The following is a 13,879-nucleotide window of genomic DNA, read 5'->3' as shown; positions in this document are numbered from 1 at the left end:
TCCATTACATGTTTGCCTACATTGCACAACAATATTTTGGTATTTATGAGAAACTGCATTCTTGCAAAAATCTATTTGTAACACTCATTTCAAAAAGAGGCGCTGTACTTCTGACAGCTATTGTTATGCCCTGACAATGTGATGTTGAAATACTAGTGTGGTTCTCCATTGCTTTTGCCTAGTACTTTCAAGCTGTGCAATTTTTATGTTTTCCTTCAGATTTGTCATAGGCATAGCTATTGGATGCTTGTATTTTGTGATCATGACACTGCAACAACTAAATGTGTCAGAATGATCCCTGATGCAGATTATGATCTGATAATTATTATCTATTAGACATTCATCATGCAAGTGATGGCTGCAAGAATTACCATAATTAATAACAACTCTCTCTGCTCCAAAGCTCCTATGTAAATTCAAGAAGTTACTAGGAAAAAGACAATCTATGGCTCCTGAAAGCATTCAACACATGAACAGAGACACCTCCCCTTCATCAAACGATGCCCTGATCTTCACCACCATGTGTATTGTTGGACTGCCGGTAGAGGTGCAGGTTAAGGATGGATCGATCTATGCGGGCATTTTCCACACTGCTTGTATTGAGAAGGATTATGGTATTGATCTACAATCTCTTTTATCTTCATATTACTACAATATCATGCTGCTTCAAATTTTTGGATTTCATTGCACGATGTTGCTTATTGTCTGTTATCTTGGAACTCAATTCTACTTTTATACAGTTTAGCAGTTCCTGTTTCCATCTTTTTTCATTGCATAATTTTGTGAGTTTTGTTTCCGAGTCAGAGGTGTAAGTTACCAAGTGGTTTTGGAATTGCTTTTATGTAGGGATTGTTCTGAAGATGGCGAGGATTGTCAGAAGAGGCATGAATGATGATAATTTTGCCAGAGGTGCTGTCATTGATACCCTCGTGGTTCTCTCTGGGGACCTTGTTCAAGTAGCTGCCAAGGTTGGTTCCAGATTTTATTTTCTTTTTTTTTATCCTCTTCTGTTTTTTTTTGTCTACTGTGGATGAAGAATATGAATTCCTAAAATTGACATCATGCTTTTATCCTAAGGGTGTTATGTTACCATCAGATGGGCACCCTGGTGACATTTATAGTGAGGATAAAGCAGTGGTTAGTGGAACTGTTCAAGCTCATCATCTTGGTTGTGAGAGAGAAATAAAGATGAAAAGTACAAATTTGGATGAGGATGATCCAGGGAAATTCATGCCGGACACTTTTGTGGATGGCCAAAACATGTACTTATCTTAAACATAGAGTTTCTCTTATTACTATATGTCCTTTTCATTTGATGGTTATGTTGTGAAGTTTTACTTTTATAGTGCCATATTAAGTCAAAACTTTTAATTGCCTACTTCTAATGTTGAGAAATAAGATATATGATTGTGTTTGGATGTCAGTTATACTTTTCTTGCTTTTACGACACAATTGATTGCTGTTCTTAGAATGAATAAACACACACACACACACACACACATTTTTGTGTACGTGTTTACACATACATACATACATACATACATACATACATACATACATACATACATACATACATACATACATACATACATACATACATACATACATACATACATACATACATACATATGTGTGTGCGTGTGCACGTGCACCTGTGATGTACATGATTAATTTATGTATTTCCTTTTGTTTCAGTTTTTGAGGTTTTGCAATCATGAGCTTTGTGATAATATTTATCAAAGTTAATGAAAATTTATGGGACATTTCTAAATTTCATTATGTTCACACTAACCAGGTCACGTCCCTCTCCTCAGAGAGGAATATTGGAAATAGTGATGTACCAACTTACGTCAAATTATGTTAAATCCAAAAAAAATGGCCTATCAGTTTTTTTTAACACCTAAATTCTTTAAGTCAATGTGTTAAGCATTTGTGTTAGGCTGAAGAACATAACTGATGCATAAAGAAGTGGAACATGAATCAGAAAATATCTGCCGGGAAATTCATATGGCTTTATGATTTTATCACAATTGCCACAATTAGCTAGGTAGACCCCCATAAGAATCCTTGAATCTTTCACAGGAATCGAAGCGCACAAAATGTATGGGAAGTGTGCTTCCCATAGAGCTTCAGAAGAGGTACACTTTGTGCTTCCCAAGAGTGGCACTTTCAGTAACCCTGATTTTCATTTTCCCATGCATATGATTGACTGTTATGGAAATCATTGAAGAAATAGTGTATTTAACGCTGTGTTGGGATGGATGGGTTGATTGCAAAAAATGTTGGAATTGTGTCTTGGATTTTCTCTTGTGCTTTGTGGTGGATTAGCACTTCTTCGATAGTATTCAAAGTTCAAAAGCTTAGTGACACATGGCTCAACTTGGCTATTTTTGTCTCATTACTCAGCTGTCCTCACAAAGGTCAACTCGGTGAATTAGCCATGTACATGTGTGTGCATTCTTGCATGCTTTCATGTAACTCAATGACCCAACAGGTCAACCTAGTGAAAGTTGGGCCTAGTTGTGATTTGATCGAGTTGTTTGTGACTTGGCCTTGTCAACCAAGTCTTGTGTAAGTCTTATTATAACAACCTATTCACTAGGTCTAGTGTCAATCTAGGCTGACTCACTGAGTAAATGGGTTAACTCCACAGTTCCATCTTTTGTATCTTTAATTATAAAGTTACTTTGTGACAAATTTAATATTCCCTTTTTAGATTTTGTTAGATTTTATTCCATTTTGTTGTTCCATATCTTAACATCAATGTGTTTCATCTTGGGTGATCAAAGCTTATATAAACCTTAGGCAGACTCTTATCTAAATCTCCAGTTGCTGGTTTTTGGTAGTTTTCTTTTGCCCATATAAAAGTAGGTTATGTGAATTTAGATGCTAACACTATGAACCAAGGTTGTATCTATCATATCTAAACCCGTATTGGTCGAGCCCAAAATAAGATATTTATCGTATCATAAAAAATCATAAATTGTGAAAAAAATAAAAAATGCTAAAAAAAATTTGTAAAAATCAGAAATAATAGCAAACTTTCAAAAAAATTATAACACACAAAACAATGATGAAATGCACAAAATGCAACTATAAAATCACATGTGAAGCATTTATGTCTCTATGAGCTACATAACACATCATCAATCATCAAATCTCACATGAACAATGCAAAATAGTAATACTAATATCTTTAATTAAGAACATACCACAAGATTTCATCAAAAAGCAAAAAAAACAAGTTTATGAATACTTAATAGTTACAAATTACAATACATAACCAAGTTTTTAAGAAGTATACCATCAATCATCATCATCATTATCTTTTTCTTTTTCTTTTTCTTCTCCTCCTTCGACATTAAAATCATCTCCAATATACGTGGGGTCTTCGTCATCTACGTCCTGAGCTCCCTCCACGTTTATCCATTGAATGTCTTCTTCATTCGGGAGGTCTGCTTCATCTTGAACCCATTCATCCAATTCATCAAAGTTCTCTAAACTGATGGGATCAAACTATTCTTTGTGCCTCCTTGATGATTGCCTAAAAAGATAACATGGAAATTTAAAATTAGTTGAGTTTTGTATGCATTAAAAAATATTAAATAACACATGAATATGACAAATAAACTTTATAAATTTAAGATTACCTTTGCCTTAGTTGTAGGTTGTAGCAAACGTACACTAGGTCATTGAGCCTTTTGTGCTCTAATCTGTTCTTCGCTTTGTATGAATTTGCTCAAAGACGCTCCAATTTCTTTCGCATCCACTTGCACTGCATGCTTGACTTTGAATGCGAATAGCAAAAGCTCTTAGGTTTGAAACATCACTTTCAAACCTAGTCCACCATATGTCTGAAAAAAACAAGAAAATGAGAAGTCAATAAGACAATAATTGATACAAATCATACAATAATACAAAACATCATAACTAAATAATAATATGAAATTAAAATTGAAATAGACAAATAAATTACCTCGGTGCATCATGGTATGGTTTTGCACTGTTGCAGGTCTCCCCATATCATACAATGCATTGCCGTAAATTTTCATTTCCTTATGAATCTGATCTTGAATATCATAATCAGGGTTCAACCTTTCAATGCAGTCCAAGATACCCTTGTTGACTTCCATGTCTATCTCAAATATAGGGGAGTATCTAAATGCAAGATTTAAATAGTATGCTGTAGCATGAACAAGTTGATGAAGCTATCCAGTCCACCTATGGTCAATGATGTTCCATATAGGCAAATGCAATTTTTCTTTTCATTTAAATTATCTCTAATGACCTCTTTTTCCTTATCTATGGCCTCATAGAGATAACCACAACTGGTCTGTCTTCGTTGTAAAGGTATACTTATTCTCAATAACTTAACACATGAATCCCAAAATTCACTTCTAAATAAAATATCTACAATTTCTCTTGGCTTTCCTTTTTGGGAATGGGGATATGCTAGACTTACCGTAAGCTTCTTAGGTAGGTGGGAAGCGTGCTTCCTAGAAACTCGCTTCTGAAGCGTGATACTCCTCGCTTTCGAAACTTCGTGGAAATCTTGATTCCCCCACGCTTCTTCTATGCTTCCCACACACATGGTCTATGCTTCGTATATGCTTTTCTCACATTCCTTTTCATGCTTTTCATGTATTTTCTCTCACACTTCTACTCACTTCTCATGTATTTTCTTTAAATTGGTAATCATCATTGTTAGATTTTAACAAAAAAATAACTCTTTTATTGAAAAATCATGAAATATAAGAATGATCAATTTTATTTTAGTTTTTATTTGTTTCTTGTTCGATTCTTATTCAATTACCATATTGCTTTATTTTTTATTCATATTTCTCTTTCAAATTGATACTTTACTTCCCGCTTCCTATAAGTTTTAAAATGCGTCGCTTCTCGCTTCCACTTCCCGTATCGTTTTCCGCTTTCACTTCCTAGTTTGGCAACCTTGGGATATGCATTTCACTCATCTGAAAAAAAACATCTTTTTAAGTGCACTTCTATTATGTACAAGACTCTGCATAGTAAAAAAATTTGTAGCAAATCTAGTAACTGCGTTGTGAATCAACACAACACCATTAGTATACTTCCTCATTAAGCTCAAAACTCATGCATGATTATAAATACATTTTGTAATTTCTTGATAACATTCAACTGTATGTTATATCTCATCCATATTGCCTATGTCACATGGGTGCGGGTACGAGTGCGACACGGGTGCAGAGCAATTTCAAAAATTTTGGACACGGGGACACAACTATATATATATATAACAATAATAAGATTGTAAATTTTAAAGCAAAAATAAAAAAAGTAATTCTATTTAAGTAATAACACAAATTTACCAAAATATAACACATAAAGAAGCTTGTGAGTGTGATAACAACAAAACTTATCATAAATCTGCCTCAGCGTCTGAATTAGAGGGAAGAACAGGAAGAGGGAGGAGGGATATACCTGAGAGGACAGGTGGCTGGGGTCGCTGGTGGCTATGGTCACCGGGGTCTGGGTCGCTGGCGAGCCTGAAGGGGACGATGAGCGAGGGACGGGTGGGGGAGAGGGAGCGATCGACGGGGAGAGGTCTGCCGTCTGCCCCTCCCCCTACATAGCCTCTTAAGGGTCAGGCCCCGACCCCGATACTGTATTGGATCCGGGTCGGGTCTCGATCCGGACCCGACTCGAGTCCAAATTAATTTTAATAAATGGACAAAAATAGACTCGATTAAAGTTGACCGAGTCCAAAATGTGGACGGACTCAACCCCGGTGCGTTGATCGAGCCTGACAGTTAGTTGAGCGTGTTCGCCCCGTGTTTGAAGCCGCACCCGTGTTGGGGCGTGTCGACGCGGGTGCGTCGACCTTTTAGCCGAGTCCGTGTGACTTAGCATGCTGCCAATCTCCTCAAGCATGAGGTCTATGAAATGGGCAGCACACAGAGTCCAAAAGAATGACCCATAATTTTTTACTAGTTCTTTATGTGCTGCTCTATAATATTCGATGCATTATCAGTAATGAACTGTACAATGTTTTGAGGCTGAACCTCTTCCATAACTTGGTCAAAAAGCCAAAACAATACATTTGTTGTCTTGTGCGTATCAGACATATTAATTGATTTTAAAAACATGGTTCCTTTGAGGCAATAGATAAGGAAATTTATTCCACCCATCTGGCATGATGTTTTACCCAGTTTCTCTCCATGAATGGCTCGTTTCATCACAATAAGCCATCACTTCATTCATATTAGCATATAAAATCTTTCCTCTCAAAGGATGATACAAAGGCATCTTGTATCTAGACTCATTACTATGACTTGAAAATGAAATGAAATTGCCGTATTGAAAGGAATGCAAGCATCATAAAACCATCTCCCAACCATGACATTCGCCTGCTCGACTAAATTTCGAGGAGTCATAGACGATCCTAGGAGAAAAAAAGCTCCTAATAGTACCTTCTCTCAAAGAACTCCTTCCTCCTCTTTTTCCTTTTCTTCTTTTTTTGCCCACGACACTACTACTATTACTAATACTAGCACCAACTACACATTTTCCCTTTGATGCAGAACTTCGTACTTCTGATGCTATACTAGGGGCTGTAGGCTCAGAAGTAGGGTGCTCATATTCGTCCTCCCAAGGTTGCTCATACTTCATTCCTACCTTACTCATCTCTTTTTCTTTTCTTTTTTTTCTTAAACCAGTAAGTAATTGCTGACATTATCATTTGACGACACCCGACAAAGTCCTTAATGTGTAGGCTACAATATTTAGATGTGTCCCAGCTAAATGATGCTTCAACCGAGAGATACCACCCAAAATAATAGTAGGACAATATCTGTACTCGATTTTCAATTTGTTTTCACTCATTATTCGAGTGCCCCATTGCCATGCCAGCTATGTCACAGGGACTCGACCAACTGGGTGCTGCACCCGCGTCGACGTGACGTGATGCGGGTGCGGTCAACGCACCCAAGGTCATTTATGTCCAACTTTTGGACTTTATATATATATATATATTTTGCCGCAGCCCCACACCCAAGTTTTTTCAAAGTGTCGCACCCGCACCCATGTGACATAGCATGCCTGATCATTTAATGCCATCTTTCCCCCAAAAAAGCTCAATAAGAAGCAAATAATAAGTTTTTTTTACCTTAACCCACTTCCTTGAGTGGAAAAATGATGAAAATGCACTCTTACTTGAACAAATCGCAAAAGTCCTCTCTCTTGCGCACAGATCGACCCCTAAATCACTCTTGTTGAGGAAATGATGTATCTCCATTGTTATGTAATACCCTCACATGAAGTCTTTTGTACATATGTTATAACTTAAGGGTATTATTGTAAACTAGAATTCACCCATTCATTTTTCTCTTTTTGTCCTGTAGTGAGCTCGATGGGGGTCGACCCTCTTTTAATATGTTGTAACTAATTTTTCTAACTAATGTAGTTGTGACGCCCCAAAATTTAAAACCTGAAATTTTACCAAAATTTTTGAAACTTTTTCTTTTTAAATATTGGCAGCAGAAAATGATTTAATGTCTGGTTTTAAAAATTTTGAGCGAGCCACAAGGGTGAAATAAGACAACTATTATCAGAGTGAAAACCAAAATATTATTTACATCATTTTTGACAAAATATAATGATAGTTCCATTAAAGGATCAGACTTCTGACAGTCTAGTAAGTTTATACCAATTCCGTTAATTCAGAATATTAAACATATTCAGTCAATTCAGATAAAACATTTTCACTAAAAAGTAAGACAATAAAAAATAGAACTGTTTGCATAATTAGGGCATATTTTCATACTATGATTAAAAAGGGTCTTTATTTCGATAATTAACCATCCACCTTGGTACGTGAAGGAATGCCATCGTAGACAGCCGAGGCATTCTGAGGGTGTATTATTCTCAAATGTTTTAATCCTAGGTACCTGACTGTAGCAGACCCAAAGCGGGCGGTCCGTGACCGAGAATGTTTTAATCTCAGGTACTTGACTGTAGCAGACCCAAAATGGGCGGTCCGTGACCAAGGGAATCACTACTAAGGCAGAATAAAAAGTAGGATGTATCCTGAATTACTGCAGTAGTTGGGGATCTATCACCTAGGACATGTGGATAGTGCCGGCCTCCGTAGATCTACGAGTGAGTGGAGACCATTAGGATGCCTCACTTCAAAAAATCAGAACAGAATCACTTAAGGTTGTACCATCTACCTTCTCCAAGATAGATATCAGAACAGAATGGGTCGGAAGGGTTATCTTTATTAAAGAGATTAATTTTAAGTTCCTTACACTGTATAGGCCAGAATGAGGGTTTAGTAATCCAAGTACTCATTTTTCGAGTAATAACTAGAGTCTTGTATGTGTACCGGACCCAATCAGTACTCGCTTTGTATATACAAGCATTTCGCTGATGTGGCGGATCAATATCTTAAGTTTTATCAGATAGTGCTTTGTTTCACACTTTGGGAGTTAATTTCAAGCTCATACACGAGCCAATCCTAGAACAAAAGTCTTCCCTACACACTACTGTGTACTAGAAAGGTATCTCAGAACCTTGGCTAATTTTGAGCTGCAACCATAATTTTTTTATTCAGAATTCCAATGCTCTTTTCTTAAGCTAAGCAAAGATGCACACTGTTCTATGCATGTTTCAAATATTTTATCTTCGCAAAATGAAATATAAGCAAATTGATGTAGGGCAGGCGGTACCAGTACCAGTACCAGTACCATGTGACCCTGGCACGACCAGGGAACCCGACCCACCAGTTGGAATGGACGATCGGACCCAGCAGCAGGGTCCGACCCCAGGTGAGTTGACTCGATGCAGGAAGATAACACACACCTACTCCAGAAAAGGGAAGACCCGGCTCAACACCGATTCATTCCCGAATTGAAGCCTTCTCGGGTCCGGGTCCGGACCCGGATCCAATGACCATCTTTAAAAAGCACGACTTAGGGCTGCGTGAGGGGTCTTTTGAGGATCACTACAGTTTATTTTTTCTTTTCTCAGCAGTCTTGTTTTCCTTTTCCCTGTCATTCGTTCTTTTTCCATTACAGTTCGTTGTTTACATTTTTTATTCAACTTGTTTATCAACAATCTGCCAGTGACATTGGGTATTTAATAAAAATAGTTTCAACTCACCATTTGGGTGAGATTTATTGCTTTTAAGCCTGTTCAACATCCGACTATACACAGTCGTGCCTACCTAGCCTTCATCAAGGTTACACGGGAACTGGAGTGCGCATCAACAAGCCGAGTCTTCACTGCTCTTATCGCAACCCTTTGAAGGCTGCATCAACTTGGTATCAGAGCCCAGGCATCCTTCGTCAGCAGCCGCATGGCTCAAGAGACGAGGGACGACCCGGCACGCGGCAAGGAACGGGAAGAAGTCGTTACCGAGGACCCAATGATGTGCATGATGGAGATGATGACAAAGATGCAGGAGAATATGATGCGCCTGAACAGAGAGATGGCTGGAATCACAAAGAGGATGGATGGGATTGACTGTCGACTCGTCGCCATCGAATCGACCGCAGGATCGAACCCAGCGACGACCCAACCAGTGGATACCACTGTAGGCGACGCTGGTATCCTCACGGTTGCAATGAACGACCCAGCCCAAGTGGGTCCTCAGCCTGCGGTAATTCAGGAGGGTTTTGGGGAAGGTCTGCGTCGGACTGTCTGTCGAGAGGCGCGTCAGCAAGGTACGCCCCCCCTGAACTCTGGTGCGACTGCGATGCAGCCGACCCCGGGGTTTTGGAGATCCTCCCCTCACTGGCGCAAACCCGCAGGCCTGGCATCGACCCACACACCTGGGAATGCAGGCTGCACCTGGCCTACATGACCCGGGTTTGACGCCGACTCAGGCAGTGGGTGTGCCAGCGTCAGCTCGTGCAGGGAGGGGTCTGTCAACCCTCGCGGCACCCGCGCGTGGGGTTGTGGTTGCCGACAACTTGAAGACTAAGGGGACCGATCCCCTGTGGTCCGAACCTGAACCCTCAGGGACCGGTCAGGAGATTATTTTATTCGGGTCCGGACCCGATTACTGAGGACCACCCTTTGGGTTCTTAGGAGCGGGTCCGGGTTTGGCAACCCCGTACCCAGCCTACCTAGTTGGGTTTGGTTCGCAGTTTGCTCCGAATCCGACCCAACCCGTGATGTTTGAACCCCAAAATGGATCCCATACCGACCCGAACTTGTATCGGACCCAGACGGAACTCCAGCTTGATCTTGAGCCGGGTCAAAACCAGACCCATACTCATATGGACCGTGGATCGAGTTTGAACAAAACCTTTTATCCCCACAACTCGATCCCCGATCCGACCTACCCAAATCTAGGTCCGACGAGTAGTTTAGGATTAGGCCCGATCCATATCCAGTCGGGCGAACCATCCCAATCCTACCCCAACCCAACTAGATACCCGAACTCTAACCAACCCAATAACCCCTTCCCGATCCAAAACCCAGTACCTCGCCCGACCCTACACCCTTATCCTAACCCAAACCCTTACTACCCTTTTCCTACCCACTTAGAGCCAGAGAGCCAACCCAACCCTCCACCTTTAGTAGGACCCTCTTACATACCAGTGCCACAGCGACAGCCACCGGCGGTGCCTGCCCGCGGGCAAACCCGATCGCGACAATTTCAGCAGGGAGCGGCGCGACCTGAGCATCGACCACCCCTCGGTGGAGTCCGTCAACACCAACATCCAGGCGAGCAGTACCGCATAGAGGACGATGAAGCAGTGTGGGACGACGACGCGTTCTAGAGCGAGTATCCTGCAGGAATGGTGGAGGCTCGACAACAGAGAGCAGTGGAGCATCCCTCCACTTATGGGGTGAAACTGGACCTTCCGGAGTTTGCAGGGCGGTTCGACGCAGAGCAGTTCTTCGACTGATCCTATGCCGTGCAGTTTTTCTTTGACTACCACACCGTAGCAGAGCACTGTCGTGTCTCTTTAGCGTCTACTCGGTTGAGAGGGTTAGCACAGACATGGTGGGTGGAGCTACAGCGATCGAGGGAGCGGCAGGGGCTAGGGCGTGTACAGTCGTGGGAGGAGATGCAAAGACTGATGCAATCAAAATTCGTGCCTTCGGATCACGTTGAGAGAGCCTACAAGGAGTATCTAACCCTGCGTCAGGGCACTCGTACTGTGGCGGAGTACACTGCCGAGTTCCATCGTCTTTCTCTACGGGTGCAGATCGAGGAAACTGCCCGCCAACAGGTCACGAGGTACATCTTTGGTCTCTGTCCTGTTATTTCTGACGACTTTAGTTGTATCACGGTTGAGACATTAGATCAGGCCAGCAGTTATGCCATGAACGTCGAGGAAAAGTTGAAACGGAGGCAGGAATATAGGACCTCCCGTAGTGAACAGTCCAGTCGACCCAAGTCGAGTTTTCCAACCAGGGGAGCGAGCTCCCCTAGGAAGGAGGACTCAAAGTTTACCCCTAGAGCAGAATTTAGCAAACCTGATACGTCCGAACCCGCATTCAATACCCGGTCTAAAACCAAACCTAGTGAGTCTACCATCCGATGTTTTAGGTGTCAGGAGCTAGGGCATGTCGCGTCTAGGTGCCCCACTGTGGGCAAAAACACCCATCTCGTCGAAGGTATTGTGGAGTCAGCATCCGAGAGTGAGAGTGAGTCATTGGTCGAGGATGAGGATGAGAGGGAAGTCGTAGAGTTCGACGGCAATGTCAACAATCTATTATCCATCCGTCATGTCTTGACCGCACCCTGTGAGTCGACCCCTGCCGAATGGCTACAGAACATCTTTAGAACCCGATGCAACTGTGAGGGTCACACATGTGATGTTATTATCGACATCGGTGCTTGTGAGAACTTGGTGTCCGAGGGTGTTGTGTCTACCTTGAATCTGAGAACCGAGAAACTGTCTCACCCCTACAAGATGGCGTGGTTCAAGAAAGGAACGAGGTTTCCATCACCCAACGTTGTTTAGTCCGATTCTCCATGGGGGAGCACTACCACGACGAGGTGTGGTGTGATGTAGCCCCTATGAGTGCGTGTCACATCCTGTTGGTACGTCCTTGGCAGTTTGATCGCAAAACCATTCATGATGGCCGTAGGAACACGTACTCGTTCATCTTTAAAGGTCATAAGATAATCCTTCTCCCCATCAAGGAGACGGGGTTTCCCACAGTAGATAAGCCTGAGCGAGTTCCCCGACTGGCCGGACTATCCTACCGGTCTTTCTTTAACCAATGTAAGGAGGATGATTATTGTTATGCTGTGGTGGCTAAACCCTCAGTGAATACGTCGTTACTAGTTCCTACGGACATCAAACCCCTTATTGAAGAGTTTAGCGACATTATGCCGGATGACCTTCCAGATGGTCTTCCTTCCATGCGTGTTGTGCAGCATGCTATTGATTTTGTGCCAGGGTCGAGTCTCCCCAATCTCCCCGCGTATCGTATGAACCCCTCCGAGCATGCCGAGTTGTTAAGGCAGGTCCAGGAGTTACTGCAAAAGGGCTTTATTCGTGAAAGTGTGAGCCCTTGCGCGGTACCCGCCTTGCTCACCCCTAAGAAAGATGGGTCCATGCGCATGTGTGTGGATAGTCGAGCCATGAACCGCATAACTGTCAAATACCGTTTTCCCATCCCTCGTTTGGATGATATGTTTGATATGTTGGCTGGTGCTTCCATTTTCTCCAAAATCGATTTAAAAAGTGGGTATCACCAGATTCGTATCCGAGAGGGGGATGAGTGGAAGACGACATTCAAGACACGTGATGGGTTGTATGAGTGGTTAGTCATGCCATTTGGGCTATCCAATGCCCCAAGTACTTTCATGAATATGATGACCCAAGTGCTACGCCCTTGTATAGGGAAGTTTGTCGTGGTATATTTCGATGATATTTTGATTTATAGTTCATCTTTGTCTGACCATTTGAGTCACCTGCGTCAGGTCTTAGAAATTTTAAGGAGAGAAAAATTGTATGTCAATGCGAAGAAGTGTGAGTTCATGACGTCCATTGTCGTTTTCCCATTTTCCTAGGCTTTATTGTGTCATCTGATGGAGTTAAGGCAGACCCTGCGAAAGTTCATGCGATTGTCGATTGGCTTGTCCCAAAGACTATTGGAGAGATCCGTAGTTTTCATGGATTAGCCACTTTTTACCGACGTTTCGTGAGAAACTTCAGCACCCTCATGGCCCCCATCACGGAGTGTCTCATAGGTACTAGTTTTCAGTGGACGCCTGCTGCGGAAAAAGCCTTTTGTATCATCAAAGAGAAAATGACCAGTGCCCCTGTCTAACTAATATATATATATATATATCTATATATATATTGTATATTACATCAATACCCGATAGGGGTATTTTTGTAATTTCACATAGTTGTTTTAGAAAACAACTATTTTCAGTTTTGTTAAAATGTATTTTCTTTTTCTTATTTTTTACTTTTATTTTTTGTATTTTTTAAATAACAAAAGGGGCTCCAACCATAGAGTCGTTGGAGCCCCCAACGGTCACAAATGTGACCGTTGGGGGCTCCCAACGACTCCATGGGAGCCCCCTTTTGGGCTCTCCTTTTGAGGCATTTTGCCTCTCCTTCTCTCCTCTCCCTTTTGTATAAATAGGGGTGATCCCCTTGTATATTTTTCATTCTTGAGAGCTTTCTCTCTTCTCAATGAGAGGCTTTTTATATTGTTGCCTTCTTAAAGGCTTGTGCTTGTATTGTCCCTTTGTGGACTTGTGATATTGTCTCTTTTATTCATTGTTGTAAGTGCTTGTATGCACTCTTTATATTTTTGCAATATCTCATTACATGGTATCAGAGCCACTCGATTCTTGAAGGAAAGGTGTGGTTCGTGTATTTCATATTTAGTGGATATCTTCTCACTTCTTGGCAACATC

At 41.5% G+C, this 13,879-nt stretch overlaps 1 protein-coding gene across 2 annotated transcripts in view; it reads left to right on the top strand.

Annotated features, from left to right (window-relative positions):
- The first annotated feature begins 442 nt into the window (after positions 1-442).
- LOC149842426 (uncharacterized) overlaps positions 443-13,879 on the top strand; it is a 37,960-nt gene continuing 24,523 nt past the window's right edge. For both annotated transcript variants that reach the window (XM_090001436.1, XM_090001435.1), the window contains exons 1-3: positions 443-614; positions 847-968; positions 1,078-1,262. In XM_090001436.1, coding sequence (XP_089857562.1) covers positions 446-614; positions 847-968; positions 1,078-1,262 — 476 coding nt within the window. In that variant the 5' untranslated portion in view covers positions 443-445. The remainder of the gene's footprint in view (positions 615-846; positions 969-1,077; positions 1,263-13,879) is intronic.

The sequence above is a fragment of the Nuphar pumila genome, chromosome 3 (assembly GCF_984573655.1).
Source record: "Nuphar pumila chromosome 3, dmNupPumi1.hap1.1, whole genome shotgun sequence".
Classification (NCBI taxonomy): domain Eukaryota; kingdom Viridiplantae; phylum Streptophyta; class Magnoliopsida; order Nymphaeales; family Nymphaeaceae; genus Nuphar; species Nuphar pumila.
Note: the sequence above shows the minus strand (reverse complement) of the source record. Positions and strands in the feature narration are given on the sequence as shown.